The sequence below is a fragment of the Aegilops tauschii genome, chromosome 2 (genome assembly GCF_002575655.3).
Source record: "Aegilops tauschii subsp. strangulata cultivar AL8/78 chromosome 2, Aet v6.0, whole genome shotgun sequence".
In the NCBI taxonomy this organism is placed as follows: Eukaryota; Viridiplantae; Streptophyta; class Magnoliopsida; order Poales; family Poaceae; genus Aegilops; species Aegilops tauschii.
Genome location: NC_053036.3, coordinates 473,488,657 through 473,505,492, shown reverse-complemented (window position 1 = coordinate 473,505,492; position 16,836 = coordinate 473,488,657). Strand labels below are relative to the sequence as shown.

The 16,836-nt window shown below is 44.5% G+C and overlaps 1 protein-coding gene across 2 annotated transcripts; it reads left to right on the top strand.

Annotated features, from left to right (window-relative positions):
• Positions 1–13,878: 13,878 nt before the first annotated feature.
• On the top strand, positions 13,879–15,402 carry LOC109742185 (noroxomaritidine/norcraugsodine reductase). 2 transcript variants are annotated; one of them, XM_020301273.4, is made up of 3 exons: positions 13,879–14,302; positions 14,414–14,957; positions 15,051–15,402. In XM_020301273.4, the coding sequence occupies exons 1-3, from the start codon at positions 14,211–14,213 to the stop codon at positions 15,216–15,218; spliced, it is 804 nt and encodes a 267-aa protein (XP_020156862.1). In that variant the 5' UTR covers positions 13,879–14,210; the 3' UTR covers positions 15,219–15,402. The 2 variants fall into 2 exon arrangements, with proteins under 2 accessions (XP_020156862.1, XP_073364921.1); XM_073508820.1 differs by having other exon boundaries at positions 14,128–14,957.
• The last annotated feature ends 1,434 nt before the right edge of the window (positions 15,403–16,836 follow it).

Below are 16,836 nucleotides of genomic sequence, written 5' to 3'. Positions count from 1 at the left end.
CTGGGCGGTCTCGGTTTTCGTGATTTAGAGATTTTCAATCTAGCACTCCTGGCTAGACAAGCATGGCGACTTATGACAGACGAGGCCTCGCTCAGCGCAAAGGTGTTAAAAGCTGTATATTTCCCTCAATGTTCACTCTTGGAAGCCGGGTTGGGAACCCACCCCTCTCAGATATGGCGTGCGGTGCTCGATGGAAGGGACATTGTAGCACAAGGAGTGATCCGGAGAATTGGTAATGGGGCTTCGACAAGCATATGGCAGCATAATTGGATTCCTCGAGATAACTTCAAAAGGCCGATTACATCACTTATCCCTAATCCGCCAGTAAGGGTGTTGGACCTGATTGATGCTACGTCGGCTCAATGGAAGGAAGACTTGATACGATCTGTTTTCAGTCCTTTTGACGCTGCAGAGATCATCAAGATACCGCTATGCACGAGGAATATAGCAGACTTCTGGGCATGGCATGAAGAGAAAAGGGGGAGTTTTCACGGTACGCTCTGCTTATCGTATGATATTGAGAACGAAGCTTAGCAGGGAAGGTTGGCTACATGAGGAAGAAGGTACGTCAAATACCCAAGAAAGTAAGCAGTGGAGTGCAATATGGCATATTGTAGGATCGGAAGTATGTCTAGAGGGGGGTGATTAGACTACTTGACCAAATAAAAATCTAGCCTTTTTCCCAATTTTAGTTCTTGGCTGATTTTAGCAACTTAGCACAAGTCAAGCAATCAACCTACACATGCAATTCTAAGAGTATAGCGGCGGAATGTAAAACAATTGCATATGAAGGTAAAGAGATGACTTTGAAGGAGCAAACGCAATGTCGACACGGAGATTTTTTATCCGTGGTTCCGATAGGTGGTGCTATCGTACATCCACGTTGATGGAGACTTCAACCCACGAAGGGTAACGGTTGCGCGAGTCCACGGAGGGCTCCACCCACGAAGGGTCCACGAAGAAGCAACCTTGTCTATCCCACCATGGTCGTCGCCCACGAAGGACTTGCCTCACTCGGGTAGATCTTCACGAAGTAGGCGATCTCCTTGCCCTTACAAACTCCTTGGTTCAACTCCACAATCTTGTCGGAGGCTCCCAAGTGACACCTAGCCAATCTAGGAGACACCACTCTCCAAGAAGTAACAAATGGTGTGTTGATGATGAACTCCTTGCTCTTGTGCTTCAAATGATAGTCTCCCCAACACTCAACTCTCTCTCATAGGATTGGATTTGGTGGAAAGAAGATTTGAGTGGAAAGCAACTTGGGGAAGGCTAGAGATCAAGATTTATGTGGTTGGAATGGAATATCTTGACCTCAACACAAGTGTAGGTGGTTCTCTCTCAGAAAATATGTATTGGAAGTGTAGGCATGTTCTGATGGCTCTCTCCACGAATGAAGAGTGGGTGGAGGGGTATATATAGCCTCCACACAAAATCTAACCGTTACACACAAATCACCAAACTCTGTGGGACCGAATCATGAAACTCGGTCAGACCGATTTAATTCAAAATGTGAACGTTAGAATTCTCGGTGGGACCGACTGGATCAACTCTGTGGGACCGATGTCATTAGGGTTAGGGCATAACGTAATCTCGGTGAGACCGATTAAACAAACTCGGTGAGACCGATTTTGGTAATAGTCAAACAGAGAGTTGGTCTGGCAAACTCGGTGGGACCGATTCGCTCATCTCGGTTGGACCGAAACGTTACGAAAGGGAAACAGAGAGTTTGCATTGCAATCTCGGTGGGACCGATCGCTCATCTCGGTTGACCGGAACGTTACGAAAAGGAAACAGAGAGATTACAACCCCATCTCGGTGGGACCGAGATCCCTATCGGTGAGACCGAATTGATTAGGGTTTCTGGCAGTGGCTATGACAACTGAACTCGGTGGCTCCGGATATGCAATTTCGGTGGGGCCGAGTTGGACTTTTTGGATTAGGACATATGTGGATATGAGAAAGTAGTGGAGGGTTTTGGAGCATATCACTAAGCATTTTGAGCAAGAGCCTCATTAAGCAACACCTCATCCCTTCTTAATAGTATTGGCTTTTCCTATAGACTCAATGTGATCTTGGATCACTAAAATAGAAAATGTAGAGTCTTGTGCTTTGAGCTTGAGCCAATCCTTTGTCCTTATCATTTTGAAGGGTCCACTTTCTAATCCATGCCATGCCAATCATTAAGCTTTCCTGAAATATTCATCTTGGAATAGCATTAGCTCAATGAGCTATATGTTGTTAGGAATTACCAAAACCACCCAGGGATAGTTGCACTTTCACATATACAAGTACCTTCGAAGTTAAGGATGTTTGTTTGGCGACTAGCCAGGCAGTCGATGCCCACAGGTGAGGTCCTTCACCATCGCCGCATGTCTGATGAAGGCACATGCCACTTATGCGGAGCCACAGATACATGGAGACACGCGCTGCTCAATTGCTCAATGTCTAGAAGCATCTAAGCCTTAGCTCCTGATGAGTTTGCTGAAAAGGTGATCAGTTGCCAGCATGAGAACCCAAAGCAATGGCTTTTTGCCCTACATGAAGTGTTAGAGGCTGAAGAGTTTAATCGCCTTGTGGTGACAGCATGGGCGATTTGGAGTGCAAGGAGAAAGGCGATTTACGAAGACATTTTTCAGTCTCCATACGCTACAAACGGCTTCATCGCGAGTTACATGGCAGAATTACAACAGATTAACAGGAGGGATCCAAGGCCAATTACTATTTCTGCGCCGAGACCAACTCGCTAGTTGCCTCTGGCCTAGGGGTGTGCTAAAGTGAATGTGGATGCAGCGGTGTCGAGAGGAGGAAGGTATGGTGCGGTTGGTGCTATTTGCAGGGACCGAACCGGCCTGTTTCTTGGAGCTTCAGCCATAGTGTTCCGGCATATCAATGATCCTCAAACACTTGACTCCCTGGCCATTAGGGAAGCACTATCGATGGTGGGTGACTTGTATGTTCAAAGCATTCATGTGGCTTCCGATTGCAAGACGGTGGTGGAAGACATAAAGAGCGGGACTTCGGCTGCGTACGGTGCGGTGATACATGAAATCATAGAACATTCTTCTGGTTTTCAACTTTGTAAAATAGTTCATGAATTTATGAGCTCAAATTACGAGGCTCACAACTTAGCGAAGCATGCTTTATCTCTCGGGGGTGGCCGCCATGTTTGGTTAGGCCATCCTAGAGATCTTTCTTTCGTCCCTGTAAACATTGTGATGGGTTAATAAAAAGCTTCGCGAGGTTGTCTCAAAAAAAACCTGGACGCAATATGCGTTGTATAGGATTTTCCATGGCATTTACTATTTGGCGCCGCAGGTGCCAGTTAACGTGCATTTTCGTTAATTGGCGCCTTTGGCGTCCGTAAATGGGCCAGCCCATCTAGGCGCGGGCTGACATTTTCTTTTTTGAAAATTCAATGAACTTTTATAATATCTATGAACTTCTTAAAACTTTCAAAAGTTTTGTTTCAGATTGATGAACTTTTTTGAATATCGATGAAATTTTTTGAAATTTGATGAACATCTTTTTGAAATGTATGAATTTTTTTATATTTATGAACTTTTTTTCAGTTCAATGAACTTTTTCTAAAAATACATGAACTTTTTTTGAATTTTGATGAGTTTTTTTTCAAATTTAATGAGCTTTAAAAAAATAATGAACTGTTGCTAAATTGGATGAACTTTTTTTTCAATTTGAACTTTTTTTCAAATTGATAAACTTTTTTCAAAATTTATGAATCTTTTTTAAATATACGAACTTTTTTTCAAATGGACGAACCTTTTTTCTTTAAATCTGTAAACCTTTTTTGATTTCATATTTTTATTTTCGTAACAGAAAAATAAAAAAAAACTGGGGCCGCAACCTAGTGGGCCGGCCCATGTTAGCAGCGCTGCAGGCGCTGGATCGTTAACAAGCGCCTGCAGCGCTGTATAGGAGCTCCCATTTTCCACGGTCAACACATAGTCTCGGTGGTCGCACTGACTGGGCCGGCATAATTTCAGCGCCAAGCAGAGAAGAAGATTCGACCCTAAAAATAATCAGAGAGGATACTGCTTCCAGTTTTGAAGCCTTGTAGAAGTTTGAAGCCGGCTTTTATCTGCTTTGGGAAGATTCTAAAAGGTTTTTTTAATCGGGATTTTTCCTCTCCTTTTTCTGTTTTTGTTTCTCTTTTCCTTTTGTTATTTTTGCTTTTGTATTTTGTATTTTTCCTTTTTTCTTGTTCATTTTTTGGTTTTTCTGTTTTTTGTTATTTTATAATTTCTGGAAAAAATTTTAAAAATCGAATTTCCAATTATTGTATGGATTTTTAAAAATATGTTGATATTTAAAAAAAAATTACAAACATTTATAATTTTCTTCACATTGTTTAAAATTTGCTCGCATTTCCAAAAAAAATTAAGTTATGTTCGTTTTCTACAAAAATGTTTGAAATTTAAAATTTTGTTCATAATGTGTTCTCTTTTTCCAATGTAAGTATTCAAAAAATCAAATTTCAAAATATGTTCCCTTTTTGTAAAAAAACTATAATGTAATTCAAAATTTGTTCACGTTTTAAAAAAATCACAATTTTAAAATTGTTTGCATTAGAAACCATTTTTTAAAATATCACAATTGAGAAAAAGCACTTTCCATAGAATGTTCATTTTTTCCAAAAAAATCTGACAACTTTAAATTATCTTCAGTGCTTTTGCAAAAAACGAAAAAAAAACTACAATAGTCTTCTAGGGAAGCCTGTACAGTACCAGGGTCGTTACAATAGCCGAGCCTTTACTTCACTGATGGACCGACACAGTTAGGTACCTATTAGATGCAATGTGCGTCACATAGGAGGTCCCAACAGGTAGGATAGGCGCGGATGCCAAAGGCGCGGACTGCAGAGACTAGAACCGAACATGCATGAGGATTTGTTAAGAAATAAGTCTATGAGGTAATAGTTGGTCATGGGATAGCAGTTGGATCATGTTGTGTAACAAAAGAAAGAAGAGGTAGTATTAGTCTGGGAGGCCACATAGTGTTTTGTTTTGAAAAGAGAAAAAAATCCTCGAACTATTCAACGAGTGATGCACACAACCATATATTATTAATTATGTACAGTGCCGAACTATCAGCTTACAAGGAGAAAAAAACTTGAGGCCATCCACAGGCCTCGCGACAACATCTCCTAGTTGTACCACAAAATCTAAAATGACATAGTAGTAGATAAAGGATGCAACGCTTCAAGACAACGCCTTCAGGAAGCAATTTCTGCTTGAGGGCCAATGTTGGCCGGTCCAAACAGATGTCAGACCAAGGGCTATTACCCTGAAGCAGATCTTCAAAGCAACACCTTCAACAAGGTAACGACATGTGGACATTGATGTTGCCTAATCAAGCCAAAAGGAAAGGTTATGGGTTTGATCAAGGCTGCGAGGGACTATTTTTTTACTGTTAATGGCTTTGTACATAGATTGTATATCAGATGGCAGTTGATTATGACAAGAAGTCGTAGGATCATGTTCTACGGTGGCATCTAGCAATTCATGGTGATGTGATGGGCTGATATTGCGCAAGGTGGAACATGGTTATAATCGGACGAGTTCAGCCGGGATCACATATATAAGGCGTGTGGCCCGAACAGTTTGGCAGATCGATAGAGATGTTGATCGGAATAGAGGATGATGGTGGTTTCAGCGACGACAACATAGGAGCGTGATGTTGATGGTGGTCGAATGTGGGCGTGGAAACATGTGGGGCAGGCCTGAGGCCTTGTGTGCTTCGACATGGCGATGGTGAGAGTTCGATTCAAGATGGTGCACATGGGAGCTTGAAGGCGGCGGGCACGGGGTGACACGTACAAAAACCATGGAGTCATGTTGAAGGTGAAGTAGGAGTATGATGGGAATACTATGACATAAGACATCAGAGAGTCCAAGCCTATTTCAAGGGGGAAAAGCGAGTTAGATGTTGTTCAGGCTGGAGCTCAATGGTCCAAGGGATACGTGAAGCTCTGCATAAGTTGGTGATAATCGGTGGTTCTCTACAATTAGGGTTGAGGTGGTGTGGGTTCGTGACCGAGTATACTCGGCCAAGACAACATACGCTTGACACGGTGATAGCGGCAAGGCACGCAGTAAGCACGGGACAAGGCGACAGACCAAGACACTGGTGGTCACACAAAGTGTGGTGATGGTGTTAGCAGTGTTGGCGAGTACCAGATTCGAGTTCGTGACAAGAACTATGAAATTCGTCCTGTCAGGTGGATGAGAGTTGACCATGGAGAATCTGATAAAGTTATGAAAATCTAAAAAAAATATCAAAGCTTGAAAAATACTTCCTCTGTGAAGTAATATAAGATCTTTTAATCTGTCTAGAAAAGAATGAGACAGCTGCGAATTCGATTCAAGATGAGCAAAGGCAGCAAAACAAATTCTTTCAAGTTCAGACATACGATCAACAATAGCGAGGATGGCGAGTTCGGAAATTCTTATATGTTATATCCAATATGCGAGTTGTTCACTTTCATGCACATCAAGGAATAAGCTACCAGGGTGACGTTACATCAATGTTGTTGGATATGGTGACTTTATGATCCATGTGTGACAGTGTTAGATGGATACTCCGGGAGATTGGGAACACCAAACAAGTGTAGAAGAACTTAATTTTCACGAGAGTTTTGATTATTATGGAGATAAAGAAGGGACTACAATTGCAGCTGGAGTCTTGTGACATCAAAGGAGTGGCAGCGGAGTTCATGATTAATGGTTCAAGTCTAAGATACATGGAGGTTCGTACATGGTGCTTCAAGGTGGCGATGACATATTCGCCATATGTGTCAAATACATGTGCAGTTGTACTTGTAATTAGCGGAGGGTTAGGCGTTTGAGCCGAACACATATATTTCAAGCTTATTATATAAACGCACCGGACGGTTGCCAAATAGACATAAGCTGGTAGGCTAGAGTGCCAAGGGTGCCGGAGCAGCTATGGAGGATGGTTGGATGGCCTCAGCAGGCTTGTCGTCGATCTTATAATATGATTTGATTCATGGGGATGAGCACTCGTAGTCATGCCTGGGAGATAGCCATATTGATGAATCTTCTCAACAAATCACGGTATCATGCTCGTTACTTGTATGATTTCTTCCTCACATTATTCTAACAGAACTACATAGATGAATGCACCTCAACATAAGGGGGGACGTAGAGATCTCCCTGCCATGTTCCTGAAATCCATTCTACATGTATATACTTTAGTTAAATTTCATCTTGCCGACATACATTCATATTTCTACTATGCAATCGTATCATATACTGTATAATTAATTGATCAGTAGTAGATATGTCCACGATCCTAATTGACATTACCGGGGATCAGCAGCCGGCCAGCTTTTTTTTTCCGATAAAGAGCAGCCGGCCAGCTTAGGTCAATCGTTTTTAGTCAACTTCTCAATTTATTCTAGTTTTCTCTTCGGTCAGATGTTAAGATGCGAATTATCACCTGAACCTGCAAGTGATCCCTCCATGCAATGCATGTACTCAGATTTCCTTGTCTTATTTTTTAGGGGGCAAGGTGGTTCGGTGATGTAGAGACAATAAATATTTTGAGATTTTGGTTGAAGTATACACATCTATCGGCAGGATATGTGTAAAGCAGAGTAAAATGTATTAGTAGTTTGTCAACTCTGAATGTGATACACTTGTCTAACCATTCTTCGTTAACAGGTCCGTCTACACATAAGTTGGTAGAGATTCTTTTTGTCTAAATCGATAATCTCAGCTGCGGTTGTTGTTTTACCTTTTCTGTTATCAGTTCCAACGGCTGAACGATATTTCGATTTTTCTTCTTTTGTGTTTGCATATGGATACTGCTTTGTGTAAAAATTAGAAAATGGTTTTAGAACGAAGGGACCAATGGTTAAAGAAAATGCACACACACTAAATTTTAGAGAGTAAAAATACTGATTTGAGATAACATTGCATTATAAAGTGGTTACAAAAGGGTGGAAAAGTTGATTAGTGACCTTTTCAGAGCCACGGGCAGTGGGTGGTGGGAAACATGGCTGGGGTAGCTCTAGGCAGTTGGCACGCAGCGGCTGCCAGCAGTAATTAGCATGCTTCTTGGTGCCATGGCCATCTGGTCGTCTGCGTCATTGACGGGGAGAGGAGATGGGCCGAGACGAAGCTGAGGAGGGAGGTGAAACTTCCCTCCTACGCAATCCGTTGGTGGATGACGCACACTCTAAAACAACGCCCACATCTTCATAAATTATGCCAACTCAGGGCCGGATGGCGACTCTGCTAGAGTGGTCATTGTGATCAAAATCATTATATTAGCAGTTATTATGACGAACGGACCAATATGATTGACTCTGTTAGAGTTGTTTTAAGTAAGCAATAGAGAATATGATTTAGGCAACAAATTAATTTGGAACTGGAGAAACGATTCACACATGCCCGTGCTGTTACCAACCCTGGGGTTTTGCTTCCTTTTCATTGAATGATAGCTTGTTCCTCCTAGCCATCTATCGCTCATCAATTTACGGGTAAATCATATAGGGAACAGTTATCTTCAGCTTGTCCAGTAGTACCTTGCAAAATGATGGATGATACTTGGAGGTATCTAGAATTTTTCAAAGAGTTCGACAAAACTCTGCCCTGATAAATGGCATATTCTTCTTCATCCATCTGTCTTCTTGGTCGTATTCATCTTTTTTCTTTTCTTTTTGAGATGAAAGTGACTTGGTTTTTTGAGATGGAGATGACTTAGTGTTGGCCTTGTTGCATTGCTTCAAAGGTCAAATTTATTTTTCTATTTACTCCATCTGCCTATGTGTATATACTTATGGACTTAACAATAGTGGGAAACTTTGATACTATTTGACCAGATTCATGTTCTATTTAACCAGATTCTCCACGTCCTAGAAGATACTGCACCAAAAGCTGAAGATCATTTCTAATGACAAGGATGACCAACCAAATCTCTTGGATCAATTCAATATTCCTAGCTTCCTTTGTTTTTTTGATGATTATCCCTCTGAATTATGTATAGTCTAATCCTTTTCTACCTTGCTTGACTAATCCAGTTCGATCCACATGCATGTTCCTTGCTTAAGTAATAAAGTATTTATTTCCTCTAACTAAGTCAGAGCTATCCCTACATCAACTGGATAGGAGTAGCGACAGTTGTTGCTAGACGGTGGCTTCAGACTTACTGTTGTATTTCTTTGTAAGGTCTTTGTAAATAATTAAGAGATCTCAATAATTAATAAAATGACTGCATGCATCGGCCAGATGCAGAGGCCGGGGGTCCTCCTCCTTTTTTTAAAAAAACTAAGTCAGAGCTTTGAAACTAAATATAAATGCCAGTTAAATGCATGCATGCATATATTTTTTTCTCAGTAAAGACAAATTATTACTCCGGAATTGGTCACAATCTAGCTAAGGATGTCGTACAAACTTGTTTTGGGATCTTAAGGATGTTGTACAAACTTGGAATTGTTCATAACATTTGGAAGAATATATCATGATGTTCTTGCATGTATATACTCCAATTAAATTTCATCTTGCCAACATATATTCATATTTCTACTATGCAATCATATCATATAAATAATTAATTGAACAGTAGTAGATACGTGCACGAACCTCATTGACATTACCGGATCAGCAGCCGGCCGGCTTAGGTCAATGGTTTTTAGTCAACGTCTCAATTTATTCTAGTTTTCTTTTTGGTCAGATGTCAGATGTGAATTATCAGCTGAACCTGGAAATGATCCCTCCGTGCAATGCATGTACTCAGATTTCCTTGTCTTGTTTTGTGTGTGCAGGGTGGTTAGGTGATGTGGAGACAATAACGCATTTTGAGATTTTGGTTTAAGTATACACATCTATCGATCAGTAGGACATGTGTAACTAATTTGTCAATTCTGAATGTGAAACACTGCCTCTTAATTCGTATAGTTAACAGGTCCGTCTACACATAAATTGATAGGGATTTTCTTTCGTCTAAAATTGATAATCCCAGCTGCGGTTGCTGTCTTACCTTTTGCGTTTATCAGTTCACTCTGAGCCATGTTCTGTGCAGCCAGAAGCGTCAGGAGCCAAATCTACGAGCCAAACTAGAGCAACTCTAACGTGCCGACCCATTATGTTCACGCGTGTTCGTTTAGATCAAAATGGACACAAACGCCGGTCTAATGCGCAGACCCAAACCCAAAACGCGTCCGCTTCTTATCCGCGTGGTTCATTTCAGGCCCAAATTTGCGCCGAATTTACGTCCGCGTGGACACGAAAGGGATACGCCGTGCGTCCCCTTGGTGTCGGCCGCAACCCCACATGTCAGTCGGCCAACCACCACCCACAGTCATATTAATCGCAGCCACCTACCACGGACCCACGCGTAAGTGAGTGGAAGCTACGGGATGCTGCCCTTTTTTAATCCACGCGAGCGGGGGGAGTGGGGCTCATCCACTTCCACTTGCTCTACCGGTCCACATCTAGCACCGCATGCTCCCTCGCCGGTGATAGGGAAACCCTACCACCATGGGCTTCCTCGGCGGCAAGGGCAAGGGGAAGCACACCCCCGGTGTCGGCTCGTCCCGTGCGCCTCCTCCGCTGCCGCCTGGACGCGTCATGAGGGAGCGGCTGAACATATCGGTGCACCAAGCGCTGTGGCACTGGCAGTAACGGCAACTGCTGCTCTATCCAGATGTCAACCTGCCTCACGGTTGGCATCTGGATCCGCAGCGCATCCCGGTGCCGACAGTGCCGCGGTCGCAGCGGGCTCATGCCGAGGAGGTACGCAGGCGCCGGGAGCTCATGATCCCGGCGCAGCGCCGACTTCCTGCCTATGCGCCGGACTCTCCCAATTGGGAGGTCTGGTTTTCACTCGAGCACGAAGAGGAACGCCACCACGGCGTCCAGTACCACCACGCCAACCCCCTGCCGCCCTCAGAAGTCGAGCCGGAGGAGGAGGAGGAGGCCTATCAGGCCGTGTTGGCAGCGGCCATGCAGAGCTCCATCGAGGAGACCCGACGCAAGGAGGAGGAGGAGGAGGCTGCCTATCAGGCGAGGCTGGCGGAGGCCCTCGCCCCGTCTGCGGCTGGGGACTACGTGATTCCACCGTCGCTGCCGAGGCTCCCCGAGCCCAAGGCCGAGCCGCCACCGATGGTGCCCGTGACGGAGCGATATGTGTGGACCGGTGGGCTGCGCGAGTGGGTCAGCGCGCCAGCTGTCTTGCTCGGCGCGACGCCGGCGAAGAAGGCGGCGTATCTCGATCATTACAGGGCCCGTGCACTGGCGGAGGAGCGAGCAGAGGGCGAGCGCCTGATGCAAGCCAAGCGTGAGGCGGGGGAGCGCCATTCCCGCTGGGCACGGGAGGAGGAAGACGCGCGCCATGAGGAGGAGGAGGAGGAGCGACGTGCCCGCGGTGAAGCAGTCCAGCCGGCACAGCAGCCGTAGGACGCGGCCCGGGCCTAGGAGTTGGTCGACCTCACTGGCCTCGGGTCGGAAGATGAGGAAGACTAGGGCAACATGCGCGGAGGCGCAAACTTTTTTAATTATGTGTTATTAATGTTTATGTGGACTTTGGCTGGCGATTGATCGGCTCTAATGTTTAATTATGTTAAGTTTGACCGTGTTTTTTGTATTTATTTTTGAAGTCCGCGCGCAAAAAAATACGTCGGACCAGCATTGGGTGCATGAGCCAACTCAAATGGAAAACAAACACTAATGAACGGCTAACCCAAACGAATAAAAAACAGACAAAACACGCGTTCATATGATTCGGCGGTTGGAATTGTTCTGAAGGCCTGCAAGCAACGTACCAAATGCTTGCAAACCACCGTCATGTTTCTTCTTTTGTCTAAACATATGAGATGGAGATGACTTGTGGTTTTTTGAGATGGAGACGACTTACTGGTTGGCCTTGTTGCATTGCTTCAAAAGGCAAATACATTTTTCTATTTACTCCATTTCCCTATGTGTATACACTTATGGACTTAACAATACTGAACTTTAATTTGAGAGTGGCGTTTTGGCACATGGGAACACACGCTCCTGGTTTTTAAAATGTGTTTTAAACATATTTTGAAATGTCAAAAAATTCCAAAAAAGAAACTTGGCACGTACATCTCGATATTGTACATGCTCCCAAAGTCGTTTTGCAAAAAACCGACAACTTATGTGTCACGTGTGAAAAAGACAAAATCCGGTGTTAAAAAATGCTTTTCACAAAACATATAATGTCGCACACATATAATATCGGTTTTCTCCGAAACTTGACGTGCACACATATAATATCGATATGTATGCGGCAAATTTTTGTTAGGAAATTTTTCATACTCTAAAATATATTTTTCACGTGTAGGAATGCGCACTCCCGGAAGCACCAACAGATTTCCGAATTTAATACTATTTGACCTGATTCATGTTGTATTTAACCAGATTCTCCACGTCCTAGCAGATACTGCACGGAAAGCTGAAGAGCATTTCTAATGGCAAGGATGATCAAGCAAATCTCTCAGGTCAACTCGATATTCCTAGCTTCCTTTGTTTTTCTTATATGATTATTTCTCTGAATTTATTTATTGTTTGATTTTCTTCTACCTTGCTTGACTGACCCAGTTCCATCCACATGCATGTTCCTTGCTTGTTTAAAACTCCTTTCAATCCTTTATATAAGGTGTATTTGTTTTTTTAATAAAATTCCACATTGCAAAGTGCATTTCTTTTAATTCCTCATAATTCTTTTATTAGCCCTCTAAAAAATAGGAAAATATCTCTTTTTTGATTGTCTGTATCTTTCCTTATACCAAAAGAAGGAAAGCATATATCTCTTGATTGCATGTATCTCTTAGGACTAATTGATTTACTTGACACTAACCAAAAGAATTTTTAAGGTTATTTCGTCCTAACTTCTATACAATTATGTGCCTTGATCACCGTGCCAAAAATAATACACCTTATATGAAGAAATGAAGGGAGTAAAATATTTATTTCCTTTAACTAAGTTAGAGCTTTGAAACTAAATTTAAACGCCAGTTAAAATGCATGCATGCATGTTCTTTTCTTGTTAAAAATTAACAATTATTCGAAATTGGTCACAATCTAGCTACGGATGCCATACAATTTTTTTTTGATGAGGGTGTTTTACAAACATGAAATTGTTCATAACATTTGGAAGAATATATCATAAAGAACGGTGCAACTGAATTTTTCCCTCTAGAAATAAGGTCAAATCTATTTACAAAACGACTGATCAAATTAACATAAGAAACGTGTCCTGAACATGACTAGAGTTAACATAAGAAACTCTGATTGTATGTACGTTTATAGGTGTAGTATTTTAATACCATGTCCTTGTATGTGTTTTGAAAACGAAATCAAAATGGATATCACAATAGCAGCTGTGGACATTATTCGGGAAAAAAAGGTATATGCATCAGACAATGGCAATGTGCAAGACAACAACGGTTATGAATATGAAGAAGTGTTTTTTTTTCAGATTTATGTCGCACAGTCCATATTGAAGTTTTCTCGCCTGAAAGTTGGAATTTTATTAGCTTGGGCTAAGCTTGCAAGTTATTAATCTGAAGTCTCAGCCAACCGAATTCAAGTACAATCACGGAGTATCCAAACTGTGTTGTAGTATTAAATGAAATCGTTACGATTGAATCTCAGAGACGACAAATCTACCCTTAATAGAGAACTACCAATATGTCTTTTGAGCCAAAAACTGACTGTTTCATACAAATCACTGAATCAACTAATACAACACATATTATATTGTGTAGTAGGATGTACAGCAAAAAATCTCTTGTTTTATATACTGTATGCTTTTCCATGGACAATGGCCAATGGACAGCAGCATGAAATTGCATGCCGGCCGGCGATCATCGCTTCGAACAAACCAACAGTTTGTTGGCTGGACGGCCAGCTTGTAGTGGCCGGCCGTCTTGTAGTGCTGCGTATCCCTGCGTATCCGGCCGTCAGAGATCTCGAGCAGGCAAACAGCTGGGTCTTAGTTAATTATCTGCGACGACTTCTGCACCTCCTATCCGTCATCCATCACGTACACGCTAGCTAAGTACTATGCTATAAGTATAAGCTAGCACGGGGATGTCTCTCAATTCGTATCAGTAGCAGCTGTCAACATAGTTACACGTAGACACGCACACACACGTGGAGCTAGATATCGGTCGATCACCAGTAGGCCGGAGAGGAGAATTCATGGCCGCCACCGCCGCATGCCGGAGCATGGAGGGGAGATGGAGTCTTGCCGGCTCCACGGCGCTCGTTACCGGCGGCAGCAAAGGGATCGGGTACGTACTTTACTCTGAGCTATTAGTACCATCTATGCTATTACATGGGTGTTTATACGTTACAGAATTAACGCGCTATACGTACTTGCATGGTGCGGTATGGATCAACAGGCATGCGATCGTGGAGGAGCTGGCGATGCTCGGGGCTCGGGTGCACACGTGCTCCCGGAACGCGGCGGAGCTGGAGGAGTGCCGGCGGCGGTGGGAGGACAAGAACCTCCGGGTCACCGTCTCCGTCTGCGACGTGTCCGTGCGCGCCGAGAGGGAGAAGCTCATGGACACGCTGAGGCAGACCCTGGGCGGGAAGCTGGACATCCTGGTGAACAACGCGGGGCAGTCCATGGTGAAGGCGGCGACGGAGTGCACCGGCGAGGACTACGCGCTGGTGATGGCCACCAACATCGAGTCGTGCTTCCACCTCGCGCAGCTGGCGCACCCGCTCCTCCTCCGCTCGGCGGGTGGTGGGGCAAGCAGCGTCGTCCACATCTCCTCCATCGCCGGCTTCGTCGGCTTCCCGGGCCTCGCCGTCTACTCGATGACTAAGGGGGCGATGAACCAGCTCACCCGGAGCCTTGCCGCCGAGTGGGCCGGCGACGGCATACGCGTGAACTGCGTCGCGCCGGGCGGCATCAACACTGACATCGCCAAAGACATGGTATCTGATCCCTTTATGTAACTGTGATCTTCTTGGAGAAACTTCTTAATAACGGCTAACTTCGATTTCGTTTTTGTGATGTGGGTCGAGCAGATAACGAGGGACCCGGAGATTGTGAAGAGCCAGGCCACGCAGCTGCCGATGCAGCGGCTGGGCGAGACGGAGGAGGTGGCATCGGTGGTGGCCTTCCTCTGCATGCCAGCGGCGTCCTACATCACCGGCCAAGTCATCTGCGTCGACGGCGGACGCACCATAGCATAAAATCGCGCCGAACGTCCTATACCGATAAGAAGTCACACATCGTTCAAAGCTCTTGGACGGATAAAAAGATTGCACAGCTATGTGTCATTCTCATTCTCATAACCATGTGTGTCATAGAAAAGACATAACCATATGTGTCATTCTCATTCATGAATCATCAATGATGTGAATTTGTCTGCCGCTCCTCTCCCATCTGTTTTTTAGCACATCCTCCGAGCGGGCTGTCTTCGTTTTCTTTTTCTTTTGAGCGGGACATTCGGTTTTTTGTTATTTCTGTTTGGCTGCCCTAGTGCGCTTTCTTGTTTTTTGGTTGGGCACTTGGGCTGGACCTGGCCTAGTGGCTTTTCGTATTATGCGGCAGGACGCTTGAGGAGAACTATTGTCGGTGTCAAAACCGGCGGATCTCGGGTAGGGGGTCCCGAACTGTGCGTCTAAGGCGGATGGTAACAGGAGGCGGGTGACACGATGTTTACCCAGGTTCGGGCCCTCTCGATGAAGGTAATACCCTACTTCCTGCTTGATTGATCTTGATGATATGAGTATTACAAGAGTTGATCTACCACGAGATCGTAGAGGCTAAACCCTAGAAGCTAGCCTATGGTATGATTGTTGTTGTCCTACGGACTAAAATCCTCCGGTTTATATAGACACCGGAGGGGGCTAGGGTTACACAGAGTCGGTTACAAGGGAGGAGATCTACATATCCGTACTGCCAAGCTTGCCTTTCATGCCAAGGAGAGTCCCATCCGGGCACGGGACGAAGTCTTCAATCTTGTATCTTTATAGTCCAACAGTCCGGCTGTCCGAGGACCCCCTAATCCAGGGCTCCCTCAGTAGCCCCTGAACCAGGCTTCAATGACGATGAGTCCGGTGCGCAGATTGTCTTCGGCATTGCAAGGCGGGTTCCTCCTCCGAATACTCCATAGAAGATTTTGAACACAAGGATAGTGTCCGGCTCTGCAAAACAAATTCCACATACCGCCGTAGAGAGAATAATATTTCCACAAATCTAATCTGCTGACGCATTTTGCAGCATGACATCACACCATGGCCCGGTCATTATTCGAACCGTTTTTCACAACCAGCCACTGCACATATTGCGAGGCGGTTTCCTTGGCACGTCTTGTTGAAGCAGAGATCGTGTCCCCTTATCACGGGATTCTCATCAATACGGTTATGGGCAACCCAACCGTGCCATCAATTACAGCGCTTGGGGAATAAGCGAGTTTACCAGGTAGGTGGGGAGGCGCATAGCTTCTTCTGCCCTTATAAAGGGACAAGGATTCACCCTTTTCACCCGCGCCTTCTTCCTCCCTTCTCATCCATTCTTGCACACTCGAGCTCCAGCACCCAAGTTCGCGTTTTTCTCCTCAAACCACTCCAAGCATGTCCGGAGCGGGAGGCAAGTGGATGGTCTCCTCCGTTACGGAGGAGAACATCACAAAGCTACGGGGAGCCGGATATCTGGCCGCGGATATCGCGCACCGGCTGCCAGATGCGGGGCAGATCATCCCTACTCCAGAACCCCATGAGAGGGTGGTTTTCCTTACCCACTTCGTCCGCGGACCGGGATTTTCCCCTCCACCCGTTTGTCCGTGGGCTCATGTTCTACTACGGG